Here is a 14,281-nt window from a genome sequence, read left to right on the forward strand (position 1 = left end):
CTGATTTTATTGATCTGTTGTTGCACACACATTGACATGTCACATGCAGATGTTGCAGAGAAATATCATTTTGGATTTGTGCTTCCTGCAGCCTACATGAATTATATATATATATATATATATATAACATGTAATTATTAATCCAGTCCAGAATACAATGTCATCATTACATTAATTTGGCAGATCATAAGGATTTTGGGCAACTTACTTAACAAATAAACTGACATGTTTGCAAAAGAAAATTTCATAATTTGTGTTAAGTTTTCATTTTCAAAGAATATTTATTACAAAAATGTGACTGTAGGTCACCACAGCTGAATAAATACGCACTATGTTCTGCTTTATATTTCACAATACAAATGAGAATCATGATCCAAATATAGTATTTAATCTCAAAACATGAAAAAAAAGTATATATAAGAAACAGAGTACCACAGCTACACACTTGATTTATCCAAAAACAAACTCAGCTCCATCTTAAAGTCCACAGTTATAATTTTAAAAACACAACCCCCCCTGTTAGCTGTACCTACAGTATGAAAACAATAGTTTAAAATATTAAATTAATTATAACTTCAAAGTTAAAAAACAACCAAGGAATTATTTTCATTGAAAAAGTAACAAGCATACACAAAAGTTGGGGGCGAAGTTCAATTTGATTAATTTATTAACATTGCAACAAAGTGAAAAATCAACAAATAATCATTATAATCCATTTGATGTATATATAAATACATCAATATACTTAGAACCAGTTATTATATGGCACAAAGAACATCCAGGCCTCCTTGAGAATCTTCAACAAAATGAGGAAAAGTTTGATTGTAATGTGATTTAAAGATGATCGTGTGCCATGTGGCCTTCGTGGCAGCCGAGGAAACTCCATCTGCAGAGGAAGACGGTGGAGGGAGCTTGAAATCTCCAGAAAAGGCTAGTAAGTGGATCATCTTGGGATTCTAAGATTTTTCTTTCTTATTTTTCCAAAATTGTACATCTGATTCTAAAATATCTTATTAGCCGTTTTAACTGAATGTTAATTAAGGTCTTTAGTTTAATGTGTATAAACCAGTAAAACATTAGACAAGAGGAGAGACCCCCCCCCACAGCTGATGTCTGAGCACTGGAAGCTGAATAACTAATGCGAGGAGTCTGACACTTCTTAAACCAAAATCAAACACACCACAAAGCCTTGGCAAAGCAAAAACCCTGATCAATTAATCAATAAAAGGTCGACAGGGCGATTCAACAAACCCCCTTGTAGCCACTTCTGTTCTGTTAGTCTGTCAGACAACATCAAATCATTGCAACCTTTACAAATGTCTGTATTGGTTTGTGAGTCTGTTTTGGTCTTAATATCTGTAGAAGTCAGGTTCTGACTCTTCGCCATCTTCAGGGTCGTCTTCTCCATCCTCTCCCACACCTGAACACACACACACACACACACACACACACACACACCATAAACTTGTTTTTCACTTAAGAAAACAAACAATTGGTAGATTTATGGTCCTTTTAGTCCCTAAATGTTGCTCATGTGGGGATTCTTGAATCCGTAATTTTGAATTCCTGAATCGTTGGGTCTCTCTCTTAATTAAAGAGTTTGGTCCTGCTCTTTATGGAAAGTGTCTTGAGATAACGCTGTTATGAATTGGCGCTCTATAAATAAAGATTGATTGATTGATTGACTGAGACAAATTGAATCTGATCCTCGCGGAGGTCTTTGTGTAGCTGTGAGCTGTTTACTTCTCATTCACAGTGAAGTGTCTTACTCATTTGTTACTTCCATTATTATACATTAGAACATAATTTTTACTTTCTCCAGAGTGAGCTATGATGTCCGATGTTTTACCTCCCAAATGGTTTAATATTTTCATTTTCTATTGATCTCAATTTTCCAATTTATGCACATGTGCAACCCAAAACAATCAGAAGGTCAAAAGATGACGATATAAAATCATATTTGTACAAAAACAAAAAACAAATGAAGTCTACCTTGTTTGAATGAGTATATTTCATCAACTAATGTCCACCAGTTGTTAAATCCAGTTTTTCCACAGTGTGCCATCTTACTGATTTCCACCTGTTGTACATGGACGTGTTTGTGTGAATCCTCTGCATGATATCAGTTGCATACCAGAGCAGAAGTCGATGTTCCTCAGCATGACAGCGAGGTCGTCAGTGTCGATGACAAAGTGGCTCATACTCTCATAACCGAGCTCTGGACGCTCCACGTTAGAGGCCCTGGCTGTCACTGCCATTCTGTCAGCACACACACACACACACACACACACACACACACACATACAGGCATTCAGTTAAACTGTCACAGAGAAAAGGTTTGACGTGAATGAATTTCATTTGTACAGTATTACAGTTTGGGAAATTTTAATTTGTTTATTCAAAATTGTAGGTTTGTTTAGTTACTATGTAGAGTAACGCACCATATTTTATTTTATTTTATTTGCACCACTGGCTCCATAATACTAATAATACTAACTCAGTTAACGATGCAAAGTAACCAATGACCGATGCCTTGTAGCCTATTTGCAGCTAGCTCACTAGCGTTAGCTCAGCTTAGCTAACACAGTTAGCCACCCCTGCCTTGCATTGCTCTTAGCTAATAGAAAGAAATCATTACTTTGCTTTGGACAGACTGGTCGCCATCCAAAGAGCAAATGTTATGTGAATGGGAATAAATAGAGGATTTGTTGAGAACTATTTTCATCCATGGATTAATACACATTTGGTGCTTTAGTGAATATTTACTTCAGCGTGTTTTAAAGCTGTCTGACACTCAGAAATAAGGTTTATCGAGCTTTGGATACCTGGACAATAATTGTTATGAGGCGTAAATCATTGTTGGCTTTATCTTTTTCATGGAAATTGTTGACAATGACAGAAATTTCACTTCTCCATAGATGCATAGTGCAAAACTAAAATAAAGCCCTCATTTGTACCCATGTGATAGATGAGTTAAAAATATAAACTAGGTATAATCTTTAAATAAGCAAATAAAAAAAATACATCTTCACAAATTTAGATATAAATTAAAACAACAACAAACTTCTACTTCTGCATACGTTTCATTTCAGGTTGAAGGCTTCTAATCTGCAACCCATGGGACGTGTGATAAATATTTAAAAAGGTAAACTTCAATTCTAAAGATTATTGATGTGGATGTTAAACAAAAGGCTAACATTGGCACAGTCCATCAGCAAACCGAGTATCTGAGCCCCGTGTGGCCGGTCGGTGACGCCAGCACTCTCAGCAGATTTGGTTTGGTTTTTTCGATCTCTTGGCCACAGGTTGATCACCTGCTACATAATCTATACGAACTGACTAAATGTCTGACGGCTCATGATACAGGCATCGTTCATGTTAGTTATGAGCACTAGAACACTTTTATTCAGGACAGTGATGCATCCTGGGGGATTCTTTCAAGAAACAGGTGTAATGAGTTAATTGTCAATATCTGGATAAATTAAATAATTTGTAGTGATTTGTGATTTCTAAATTAGACTTGATTGGAATACTCTGCTTTGACAAAACATATATCCCACCATATAACCCCCCTCTCTTCTTCTTCAGGCTGTTGCTCCCCCCCTTCCTTTCCTCACCACACCACCTGACGCTCAGTCTGGATCAGGGAAAGCATCTCCATCCATGATCTCCCCGTCAACGTGATACGTTACCAACTACCAGGTATGGAGTCTAAAAGATATAAAGAGCTTCACCCATATTTGGGACTAAAAGCCACAATATCTCAGCTTTGGTTCTCATAATTAAAAAAATCTGTCTCTGTCATTGCCCCAACTTTATGGAGGTGCTAAACTAAATCACTGGAGTACTTTTAAGTCGCACAGATACTAATAATACTTTACAGTATGGCCACTGACTGTTGATACTGTCTTCATGTCCAAGCAGCATTTTAACTACTCCATATACTCTTAAGCACTTAAATGTACTGCATAGATACTCAAGTGAAAGGACATAAATACACTCAGTTAGTAATGATCAAAGTCTGACCACATGCACAACCACAAACACTCAACTTACTTCTCCAGTATGACTTTGGCGTTCTGTGAGAGTGAAGACAGACAGAAAGGAAGGAAAGAGATGAAATTAATCACATTGTGCTTCAGTTTCTGTGCCAGCGACATCCGTCAGAGGTATTTGTGTCACCGTGTAAAATAAAAACATGATTTTAAGAAATACTGCCAGTTGCCAGAATGGCCTCATGGTGTTTACTACCTGCTTCCACTAACTCTATCTTCTTTAACACCTGCTTTGGCAGAGAACATGGCTGAGCATAAAACAGCGACACCTGAGGCTCATACTTTCTCTCCCTCTCTCTCTCACACACACACACAAACAAACACACTTTCTTACGTGGAAAAAGAGTGACGCAGACATGTTGCATCAGCAATAAAAAAGCTGAATTTAGTAACAACCTGCTTTTCTCTTTAGGGACGAGTGACTGAACTATCCAACCATCCCAACTGTCTGCTGTAAACTTTAACTAACTTTTCCTCACGTTTCTCTCAACTCTAAAATTATGTCAAAATCAAAAAAAGTTAGTAAAATTCCTGCTCTGAAAATTTAAAATAGGCCAGGAGGATCTTGTGCCAAATAAAATCCAGCGTTGTATCCAAAGATGTTCTGCTTTTGTGGTGGAAAAGCCTCTGAATCAGCATTTAGTCCACAGGACAGTAAAGGTGATACGCAATAATCTGGTTAGTTTTATATGTTTCAGTTTAACCTTTAACTTTAAAATGAGTTTACTGATGTAGACATGAGATCTGTGTGTGTGCGTCTTCTCCATTAAAACACGTTTGTACACATACAGTTTTTGCATGTAATCAATTGGATGATCAATAGAGTACACCGGAGAGACTGACCTGCTCTCCGTTATCTCTGCAGCTGTATGAATTAATCATGTGTTGGTGGCGTGTGTGTGTGACGATACTGTCTGCGTCCTAAGGTATGCAGGACCAGAGACCCAGCTGTCCTCAGGGGGGGATTGTGGGAGCAGAGCGCCCGACACGGAGGCGTCCCGCTGGGCTTACTGCTCCTGTTTCCCTCCTCATCCTGCAACTGTGCACATTAAGCCCTTGATCATCAGTAGCCACGGCTGATATGGCCTGGGGACTACTGAGCGTGGATCATCCTGTCTGATGAAACCTGCGGCTGGGAAAATACCAATGGGCGAAAGGAAACTTTAAATGAAGGAGCTTGTGACGCGTGAGGTGACTTTGTTTAAAAAACAACTACGGATCTGATTGATCATCTAAAAAAGTTTTCAGGACCACTGAAAGGGTTAAAAAAAAAAGTTATCTTACATGTAATTTATATGTTATGTATTTTTTTGAGACTCCAATATTTGCATTTGTTGTTCTGCTTCTAATCTTGTGAGTTTAAAGGGTAAATTTACCTCTTCAGGCTTTTAAAAACCTTCAGAAATATAAGAAATGATCCTAAATACGTGTTTTGTAACCCTGATGATCATTAAACAATCAGTTTTGACATCACAGCTGATGCATCTTCAAGCCAAAGATCCACACTAAGACTTCTACTAGAGTTTTTTACCTCTGACTATCAGCTCTGCTTTAAAGTCTTAATCACTGATGTACTGATAATGTCCAGACATACAGTTCTCATGAATATGATGTGGTTAACAAATTGGTTTTCTTAACATTTACTTTCTTTTTTTGACCCCTTCACGTCCTCTATATTATGTCTCGATCAGGTGTGATCACATTTCTGTGTGGGAATAATAATCACTTTCTCCTGCTGACCAAAAATCAGTCCTGCAATAACTGTTCATGTTACAGGCAGTTTGTCCCTGAGATTCTGTAAATGGTCTAAATGGTCTAAATGCTGTTTCAGAGGAGGGTTTCTGCACAAATAAAAATCTGTGGGGGAGAATACTGAATACTTTTTGTTCTCCTAAAACTATCCCATTAAAAAAACTCTAAAAAACACTGGAATAAACCTTTAAAGTAATAACCATGTCCAGGTAAAATCTATCTGGATCAGTTGGGTCACTAAAGCCACCCCATTCGTCCTGCAGGAGCCCGATGACCTGCGGCCCTCACCTGTATGAACAAAGGCATGTGTGGCTCTTCCAGTGACTGAATGGCCGACTCCACCAGCGCTGCCGCGGCCTCTAGGTCATCACCGTTTCGCCGGATGAGCGATCGAACGTGCTTGAGTTTCTCGTCCTGTTGTTTGGTAACGAGTCCGACCAGCTCCTGCTTCCGCTCCTCCAAGATGGCCACCAGGTGGTCAAAGTGGTTGGCCAGCTGCTCTACCTGTCGCGTACTGTTCTCCTGAGGGGAGAGAGAAGAATGAAACACTTGGAACAATACAAGCGTTGTTTTATGAACTTTAAAGGGTTAGTTCAGCTCGAACACAATATTTGTGTAACACACATTAACACACATCAGGAAAAGCAGCAGTCGACCAGCAAGTCCAGTGTTTTGCAAGGTAAAATGACTGTTTTTGTCAATGGAGTCTGGTGGGTTTGAATAGCGCGATTCAACGACTTTCTGGTTAAACCAAAAGGATCTTCCAGGTCTCTCTCTGCAGGGATCCTTTCCATAATGCTGTCAGACAATTAGAATAACACTCTGAGCCTGTTAGTGGATCAAACAAGCACTTTTAGTGAACGTAATTGATCTGATGCATTTCCCCCAAATTGCAGCCATACAGCCCATTCACAGCTTGTTCTACTGGACTAATTCTAAAGGGTTTTTTTCTACCAGTGACCTACCAGATTTCAAAATACCAGAGTTATCCTTTAAGGGTTTCATGTAACCAGTCAGAACATGCATGAAAACAGAAACAACTCGAAGAAGATCACATCTCACCGTGCATAGTTTTACATTCTCCCTGTGTGTGTGTGTCTGACCTGTATTGTCCGGCAGATTTCTTCCATCTGAGAGATGACTGCCTGGACGTGGTCGTTACTGGCGACCAAGATGGCAATGCCGTCACTCAGCTCCGTCTGCAGACATTCACAACATCACTGACATTCATCTAAGCACCAACATTCCTCTGAAAATAATTGAGACATTAAGGAAATCAGTAAGATCATTCCTGTGATCCTGTGAAACTTAAAGGTTGTTTTGACTTGTGACTTTTCTGATTATGAATATGCATATACCTGCCGATATCAGCTCGCCTACAGATGGTGCTACAGCGACATCAACTTAAAGTTAGTGGTCCTAACTTTACAGATTTTATCTTTATCCACAAATCACGACAGCCTTCAACCAATCTGCATTATTGTTTGTCAACACACTACCAGATTAAACCAGATTAAAATCTTTTAAACACTTTCTGTTATTAAAATGGTGGATGTAGAGGATTGTGTAGTGTTGGCGGAGGAATGCACTCCCAGTACTTTCTTGTTAGTAAGCCCGTCACCACCTAAAGCACAACAACATGAGTCACCAGCATGCATCTGTTTAGAGCAGCACATGCACATTTATCAAGGGGTTTGTTACGGCTGCTTTTCTACAGTTTCACCGTCGTTTAAAGTGTCATTAGTGTAACAAACCTCCACGCGGGCCGAGTTACATCAACCAACTTTTGCTTTTCACATTAACCTTTGCATAAAGATGGAGGAGCAACAACTTTCCTCAATCTCATCTAAATTTCAGATGAGTGAATCAGAGAGTGAGAGATGGAGAGGCCGGCACTGAAATGTCAACAAAGCCAACTGCTCGATAACACGTCGGTCACTGCTGCTGCCATCTGCATGACAAAACTGCTGCGCTTTGTCTTTGTGTGACTTTGTGTGTCCACACGTGCAGACTCATGTGTTAGTCAATTTGTTTTTCATGTGATGTATATGTCACATTTTGTGTCCTGCAGTAAAACATTATCTGGTATCACCGTAACTGACCTTTAGGTGTGTCCTGATTTCAGTGGATACGTACAATATTTATTAATATGCTTTGTATTTGCACTGGCTGGGCGGACTGTGTGCATCCTGGTGGTGTTTTGCTCTCTTTGAAAAAGAAACTGGGATCCAATCACAAAAGGAAAGAGAGAAAAAGAAAGATTTAAAAATAAAAACACAAGTATTTAAGATAAAGGCCATTGTCCCTGATTAGAAGTTGCCAACCCAAATGCACAGGCACTTTTTGGAGAAATGTTAGAGCTTACAGACCATCGTCTACACTTTTATGGTCCTTTGACCTTTAAACAAAAACCTGCCGTCTTCTTCCTGCACACAGCAGCAACGACGGCTCTGGTTTAATCGCTTGGTTTTATTTTGTTTCTTTGCCTGGCAGTGAAGGGAAATGAAGTGGGGTGAAGTGAGGTAGAGCGCAGAGTGAAGTAAAGTGAGGTGAAATTAAAACGAATGGAATAAAGTGAAAATAAGTAGAGGGAAGTGGTGTAAAAGTGAGGGTGCATGAGATGAAGAGGACGGCGATGTGTTAGCTCGTTCTAATGAGTGTAAATGTGATTCTTTTACCTTGTGGGTCATGTAGACGCTGCTGAGCGGCGCCACGTCGCAGTCTTTGTGTTTTCCGAACACTTTGCACATGGAGCAGGTCGGCGTCTGGCAGGACAGGCAGTAGATGTTGATCTTCTCCTCTTCGTGCTCTTCACACATCAGCTGCTGCTGCTGCTGCTGCTGCTCTGGCTTCATACTCACAAGCCTGGAGGAGGCAGAAAGTATAGACGGATCATCAAAGACTCATGCACAGATTTCTTTTTCTTTAATTTTTGTTGCTTGTTCTCAAAAGCAAAATAAGTCAAAGTGGTATTTTAAAGCTGGTTCTCAACTTATGATCCTGTTTGAAGCTCTTGTTCTGACTGAAGTTAAAGTGAAAAGAGTTTTGAAGGTGAATTTCAGCATTGATGTTTTTAAATGAAGGTGAGATGTATGTATTGTGGTGTGCACACACTGTTTTTATGACCTTAAAACACCCAGAAGTGATTTAGTAACCAGATAATCCAAAAGTCGGGTATTTATTATTTTATAAGAAGCACAGCCTTCTTTGCTACTAGCCATCCTTTCTATGCAGTTACAATGTGGTTAAAACACCCTTAAAAGACAAACTTGACAAATGTTTAACCCGGATTTGAACGCACCAGGGCCACAGTGTCTACAACACTTTTGCAATATGTTCGACTGCATAGAATCATCATACACACAATAAAGACACACTACTTCCCACCAAGGACCTCACATGGAAGCCACAGAGGAACATGTAGGGACGGGGGGGTGATACTGGTATTATGAAGCCTGTAAACAGAAGGAAACATTTATGCAATAAATAGTACTTTGTACTCTGACGTAGGTGTCTCTGACAGAAATGATGATTAAGTCATGAGAAATTTTTCCACACATAAAAAAAATTATGAGAAACTACAAGTTCCAAAACATTTGTGAACAATCACATCTATTTTAGCCCACACAGACAGTGAGGGGACTCCTGCCCTTCTGCTTCTAATGAGCGCCAACACCTCATCTTTACCAGTGACTCACTGAGCCTCTATTTTGGAGTGAAAGTGATACATCTACACTGAGGAGGACTTAAATACCACCGTGGAGTTGTAGTAAGTATGTACACTTATAAAACAGAAGCAGAGAGACTGATGAGTCATCTACTTGGAACAATTTACTACTTTTTTATATGAATTTGTTTTGTTAGCAACAGACCAACAAAATGTATTTTGAAGCTTGAGTTAGTTGATTGACAATAAGCAAACTAACAAAGCCATGACTACATTAAGGCCAATGATATGCAACACTTGCTTAGATAAACTGTTGAAGCTATTAATTATGAAACTGTAAGACTGCAACGCTCCTGATTCTCTGCAACTCCCTGCAGTCACAACTCAGCAAAACACCAAAAAGGTAACGGAAGGTAAGCTCCCACCGAGAGGCACAGGTAAACAGTACAGTGTAGAGGTCATGGGGAGGTCATCTAGAGATGGTGGATTAAATAAATGGTTAATTAAATCTGTGTCCATCTCTGCTGATGACCTCCATGTCTTCCACCTGTGTGTCGCTGTGGTCAGATGCAGAAGCACAGCTGCCATTTTATCACTTTTTACTTGTATGGTATGTAGAAATGCATTCATTCAATATTCTTTTGAGTTTCTTTTCAATTCTTTTCCTGTAGTAAGTTTTCCATTCACACACATTAAGTCTATAACTCATCTTCATCAACCAGTGCATCAAAATGCAAAAGATTATTCAACACCTGAAGGAGCACGAGTTTAAAAACGGTCTAAAAATACTTCACCAAGGTGTTGAAGTGTCGTCTTGTGTGACTCATCCTCAAGTTCACTTCTTAATTACTGACAGCATGAAAACATTGGTGCATTACTCATAATACACATAATGCAGAGCTGCGTTAATCCAGTTTTAACAAACAAACAAAAAAAAAACGGGGGGAAAAGTGAAATGAAAATAAAACTATAAATAAAAACTACTTTAAAACTGCTGCATATGTCATTTAAGTAAGTTTCAGTTTGTCACCACTTACTAAGCAGTAAAACTGTGAATTACTTATGAAAAGAATTCATACATCAAGCATGAATCAAGTCTGCAATACTGTCAAAGAATGACTGTAGAAGAAACCTGGAGACGGGTAGTAATAGAATACAACACTGCTCTCTGTTGGCAGCCACTCATGATTACAATAACATGCAGAATCTTATTTCAGAGTCTATATAAAGACCTTTTCTTGCTAAACATGAAGGGAAGATGTGACACAAACACTGGGAACCAGACAGAGGGTTAAATTAGAAGATTCACTCATCAGATGCATTTCATTTCATGGTTTTGATCATTGTTAAATACTGGGCATTAATAAGCTCTTAAAATCTTTATATCTGGGGGTTAAAATAAAGTATTAGCCTTTGTTCATTCCCTCCTGCACACACACACACACACACACACACACACACTCGTCTTTCTGTAGTGAACATACATCAATTCCCAGGACTTTACACTAACTTAAACAATCACAACCTAATTCTAACCTCAACCTTAAACCCAAGTCTCAACCCTCAAACAGCCCTTTGAGGTTGTGAAGACCAGCCAACAACTATACAAGGATGCACACACACACACACACACACACACACACACACACACACACACACACACACCTGGAGGACTCCTGCTGTCTGTACAGATCTATGATGTTCTCCACCAGCAGGTTCCTCTGCAGACCGTAGACTCCATGGCGATCCAGAACCACCTCATGGCGGCACGACGGACATCGAAACCGGCCGCCACTGGCACTCATGCTGGAGGAGCCGCGGGTGTGCCACAGAGGGTTCGCTGACTGGAGGAAGAGCAGAGGGAGTGAAATACTGTCAAGGGGAGATTGTCTTACTTGGGTTTTTTTGTCGGGTTTGATAGCTGCCAAAAGAAAAAAAAAAAGAATGAACCAAAGGTCAAAGAAAGTACAATTTAGTCTCTGATTTAAAGTTACATTAAAAAAAGGATCCAAAATGGCTCCCTAGAGAAAGAAACTACCACCATCTTTGTCACTGTTTTGATGGTATAAGCTGGTGATCAGTACTGGAGCGATCTACAATGGTATTTTGTGGTTGAACATCATGTTCTGCTGGGATCAGACTACTGTGCTCTGTATTTTTGTCTCTGGAGATGATCACTGTGTTGAGTTGGATGATCACAGTGTCAAATTCTTTGTGTCACTGAGAAATATTGCGGACAACATGTCAGACCTGGATTAGTCAAAGGTTGTGTCTCTATGCACAGCTAGCGTGACACGGATGTGTTGGGAAGGAGGCACCAGGGACGTTTCTCATCTTCTTCTCCTGACCCTGTAGTTGACGACTGCTAATATTGTGTCGATATTCTTGCTTCTCTTTGCCGGGTGTGTATGTGCGATAAAAGTAATGCAGGTAGATTTGCATATTAACAGTGTAATCTCCTTTAGCGACAAGCTGAAGCTAGACAGGTGGGTGTGCACAAGAACATGCAAATACCCAAAACACATTTGGTCCATGTGGGCCGTCGAACACACAGAGCCAACAGATGGAAATGCATTATGGGGCAGGAGTGATTTCAGAGTTTCTAGAGATATTTTAAGAACCGTTTTTGCTGTGAAAAGTTCCTATTGGACTTGTAGCTTGTGTTCAGTCTGGATTATTATATTCTCAACTCTTCCACTTATCTAGAATTAATTTAAATAGCACCTCAATTTGAAGTAACGATGGATGAATGACATGCACAGATGCTATAGAAGCATGTTTATTCTAGTGATTATTAATAGTTTTGCATTGTTATTCCTCTTTTTTCAGTCCTGATTATTGGAGCTTTAACTACTTTTATCATGTTTGTAAAATCTGTGCCAAGATGGATGCCAGACCAAATCTACCCACAGGTACAAAAGAAGTAACCTGAACTTGAAACGGTCAAATAAACAATCCTGTGAACCAGTGAGACAGACGCAGTTTCACCTGGAAGATGTCGTTGGCACACTTGCGGCAGAGGTTGTGCTGGCAGGGCAGGATGACCACGGGTTTGGAGAACATCTCCAGGCAGACCGGGCAGATCAGCTGCTTCTCCAGGTTCTCCATGGTGGCTCCTCCGCCGGCGCCGGGCCCCGAGCTGCCTGCTGACGGAGGCTTGAAGCCGAGAGCAGAGTTCATCACCTCCAGGGGTGGTGAGTTACAATGTCAGACAGAACGAGCAGAGAAACACAAGGGTGGGAAATAATCTAGCTCTTTCTTCTTGAATTCAGGATCCTCACTGGTCTGTGGTAAACATTCTTCAATTTTTCTACCATTCTACCTTCCAAAGATGTTGCTGCTGGTGTTTTTAGTCGAATTTGGTCTCCGTCTTGTGTTCTAGCTCTTACAAACGAGCCTTTCCCCAGCTGTCCATCCCTTTGCCCCTTGCCAGCCTGGCTAACCCCCCATGCAAAGACCCCTCCCTTGCGTTCAGTCTCAGTCCCACAGCAGCCGGATTGTTGACTGTCGATATTTTTAGCTCCCCAGTTTGTTCTGGCTTGGGTTACTGTCTAAACTGTGCTCCCCAGTTGGACCACTGGAAAGTCCGGGCGTGGCAGGGGATCAGGGTCGTGGTCGGTATGGGGTTCAAATGATAATGTTTTTATGGAGTCTGATACTTAAGAGGTGACATAACCTAAGGCAGCCATGTTTGAGGTCATTAGCACTTCGGCACAAACAGCCAGCTCCATTTCTCCTCTTCAACTTCTGTTTGTCACAACAGCACTCAGCTTTTGTAGAGCTGGGACGGACTTACAGCTCTCCTGGTTAGCATCTCCTGTAGCCTTACTGATGAGTCAGAGTCAAACATGTATAGCTGCTAGTATGTTGATCTCTTATAGTAGAGGTTGATTTGTTAAAATTAGTTTGCTGGCTTTTCTCCAAGGAATAAACGCTTGTTTAGGTAAACTGAGCTTACTTAAGCTGTTGTGTTTAGCACTGAGTTAGCATTAGGGCTGTACATGGTACACTTGGGGCTTGCTGGTCCTGTCCTGGAGCAGGGTTAGCCCCACGTTTGCAGGGTTATCTCCTGATAATCAGCTGGCCAGTGAGAAACGGGGCTAAAGTAACCGATCAAATTGAAATCTTTGCTGTTGAAGAGCTGTGAAATCACGTTATTCTAGACTTAAACATTAAAATCACAGTCTCCAACGGACATTTAACCCAGGGATGGCAGACTGGCAGTGTGTAAAAAGCCTTATTTAGTATTGAACACAACACAGATTGAGTCATCAAGCCGGAAGAAGCAGCATGAAAATAAAACAGAGAGCGAGAGAGAGCCTTTTAGTAACTAGATCTCTAATATAAAAGCTGAATGGAAAAGCTGGTGGTCTGAAAACAAACACAGCTCATAGGAAATAATTCAGCATCACCCAGAGAATTATCTGAATTAAGCGCCATCTACTGTTTCCATCCGCAGGCATCTGATTTATTTCATGAGATTAGAAAAAAATAAAAAGAATATTTACTGAATATCTATAAAGGTCAGCGTCTGTGGACCTGCAGTTAAAAATCATCTCTAACAGGCCTTATAGTTACCACTGAGGACCTGTGTGCAATATTTATGGGAGATTTTGTTGTACAATTACAGACAAACTACACTTTTGTGAACTTTTGAGAAGCTGTCGCTACCTTCACGTGTTGTTTTTTTATTTTTGGGGGAACAAAAACAACAGAAAACTGTCTATTGTCTTTGCAATATTTAGAACTCTTAGTATTAGCCTGCCTACCTGGCCCTGATCACTACACATCATGATTCATTGATCAA

At 40.2% G+C, this 14,281-nt stretch overlaps 1 protein-coding gene across 1 annotated transcript; it reads right to left on the bottom strand.

Moving 5' to 3' along the window:
- Window positions 1-757: 757 nt before the first annotated feature.
- On the bottom strand, window positions 758-12,875 carry trim54 (tripartite motif containing 54). Its single transcript, XM_070849265.1, has 8 exons — window positions 12,463-12,875; window positions 11,140-11,318; window positions 8,486-8,672; window positions 6,911-7,006; window positions 6,096-6,329; window positions 4,057-4,079; window positions 2,135-2,259; window positions 758-1,420 (listed from the first exon to the last, which is right to left on the bottom strand). Exons 1-8 carry the CDS (start codon window positions 12,652-12,654, stop codon window positions 1,350-1,352), a joined length of 1,107 nt encoding a protein of 368 aa, XP_070705366.1. The 5' UTR covers window positions 12,655-12,875; the 3' UTR covers window positions 758-1,349.
- Between the last annotated feature and the right edge of the window lie 1,406 nt (window positions 12,876-14,281).

Source organism: Pempheris klunzingeri, chromosome 18 (assembly GCF_042242105.1).
Source record: "Pempheris klunzingeri isolate RE-2024b chromosome 18, fPemKlu1.hap1, whole genome shotgun sequence".
Classification (NCBI taxonomy): domain Eukaryota; kingdom Metazoa; phylum Chordata; class Actinopteri; order Acropomatiformes; family Pempheridae; genus Pempheris; species Pempheris klunzingeri.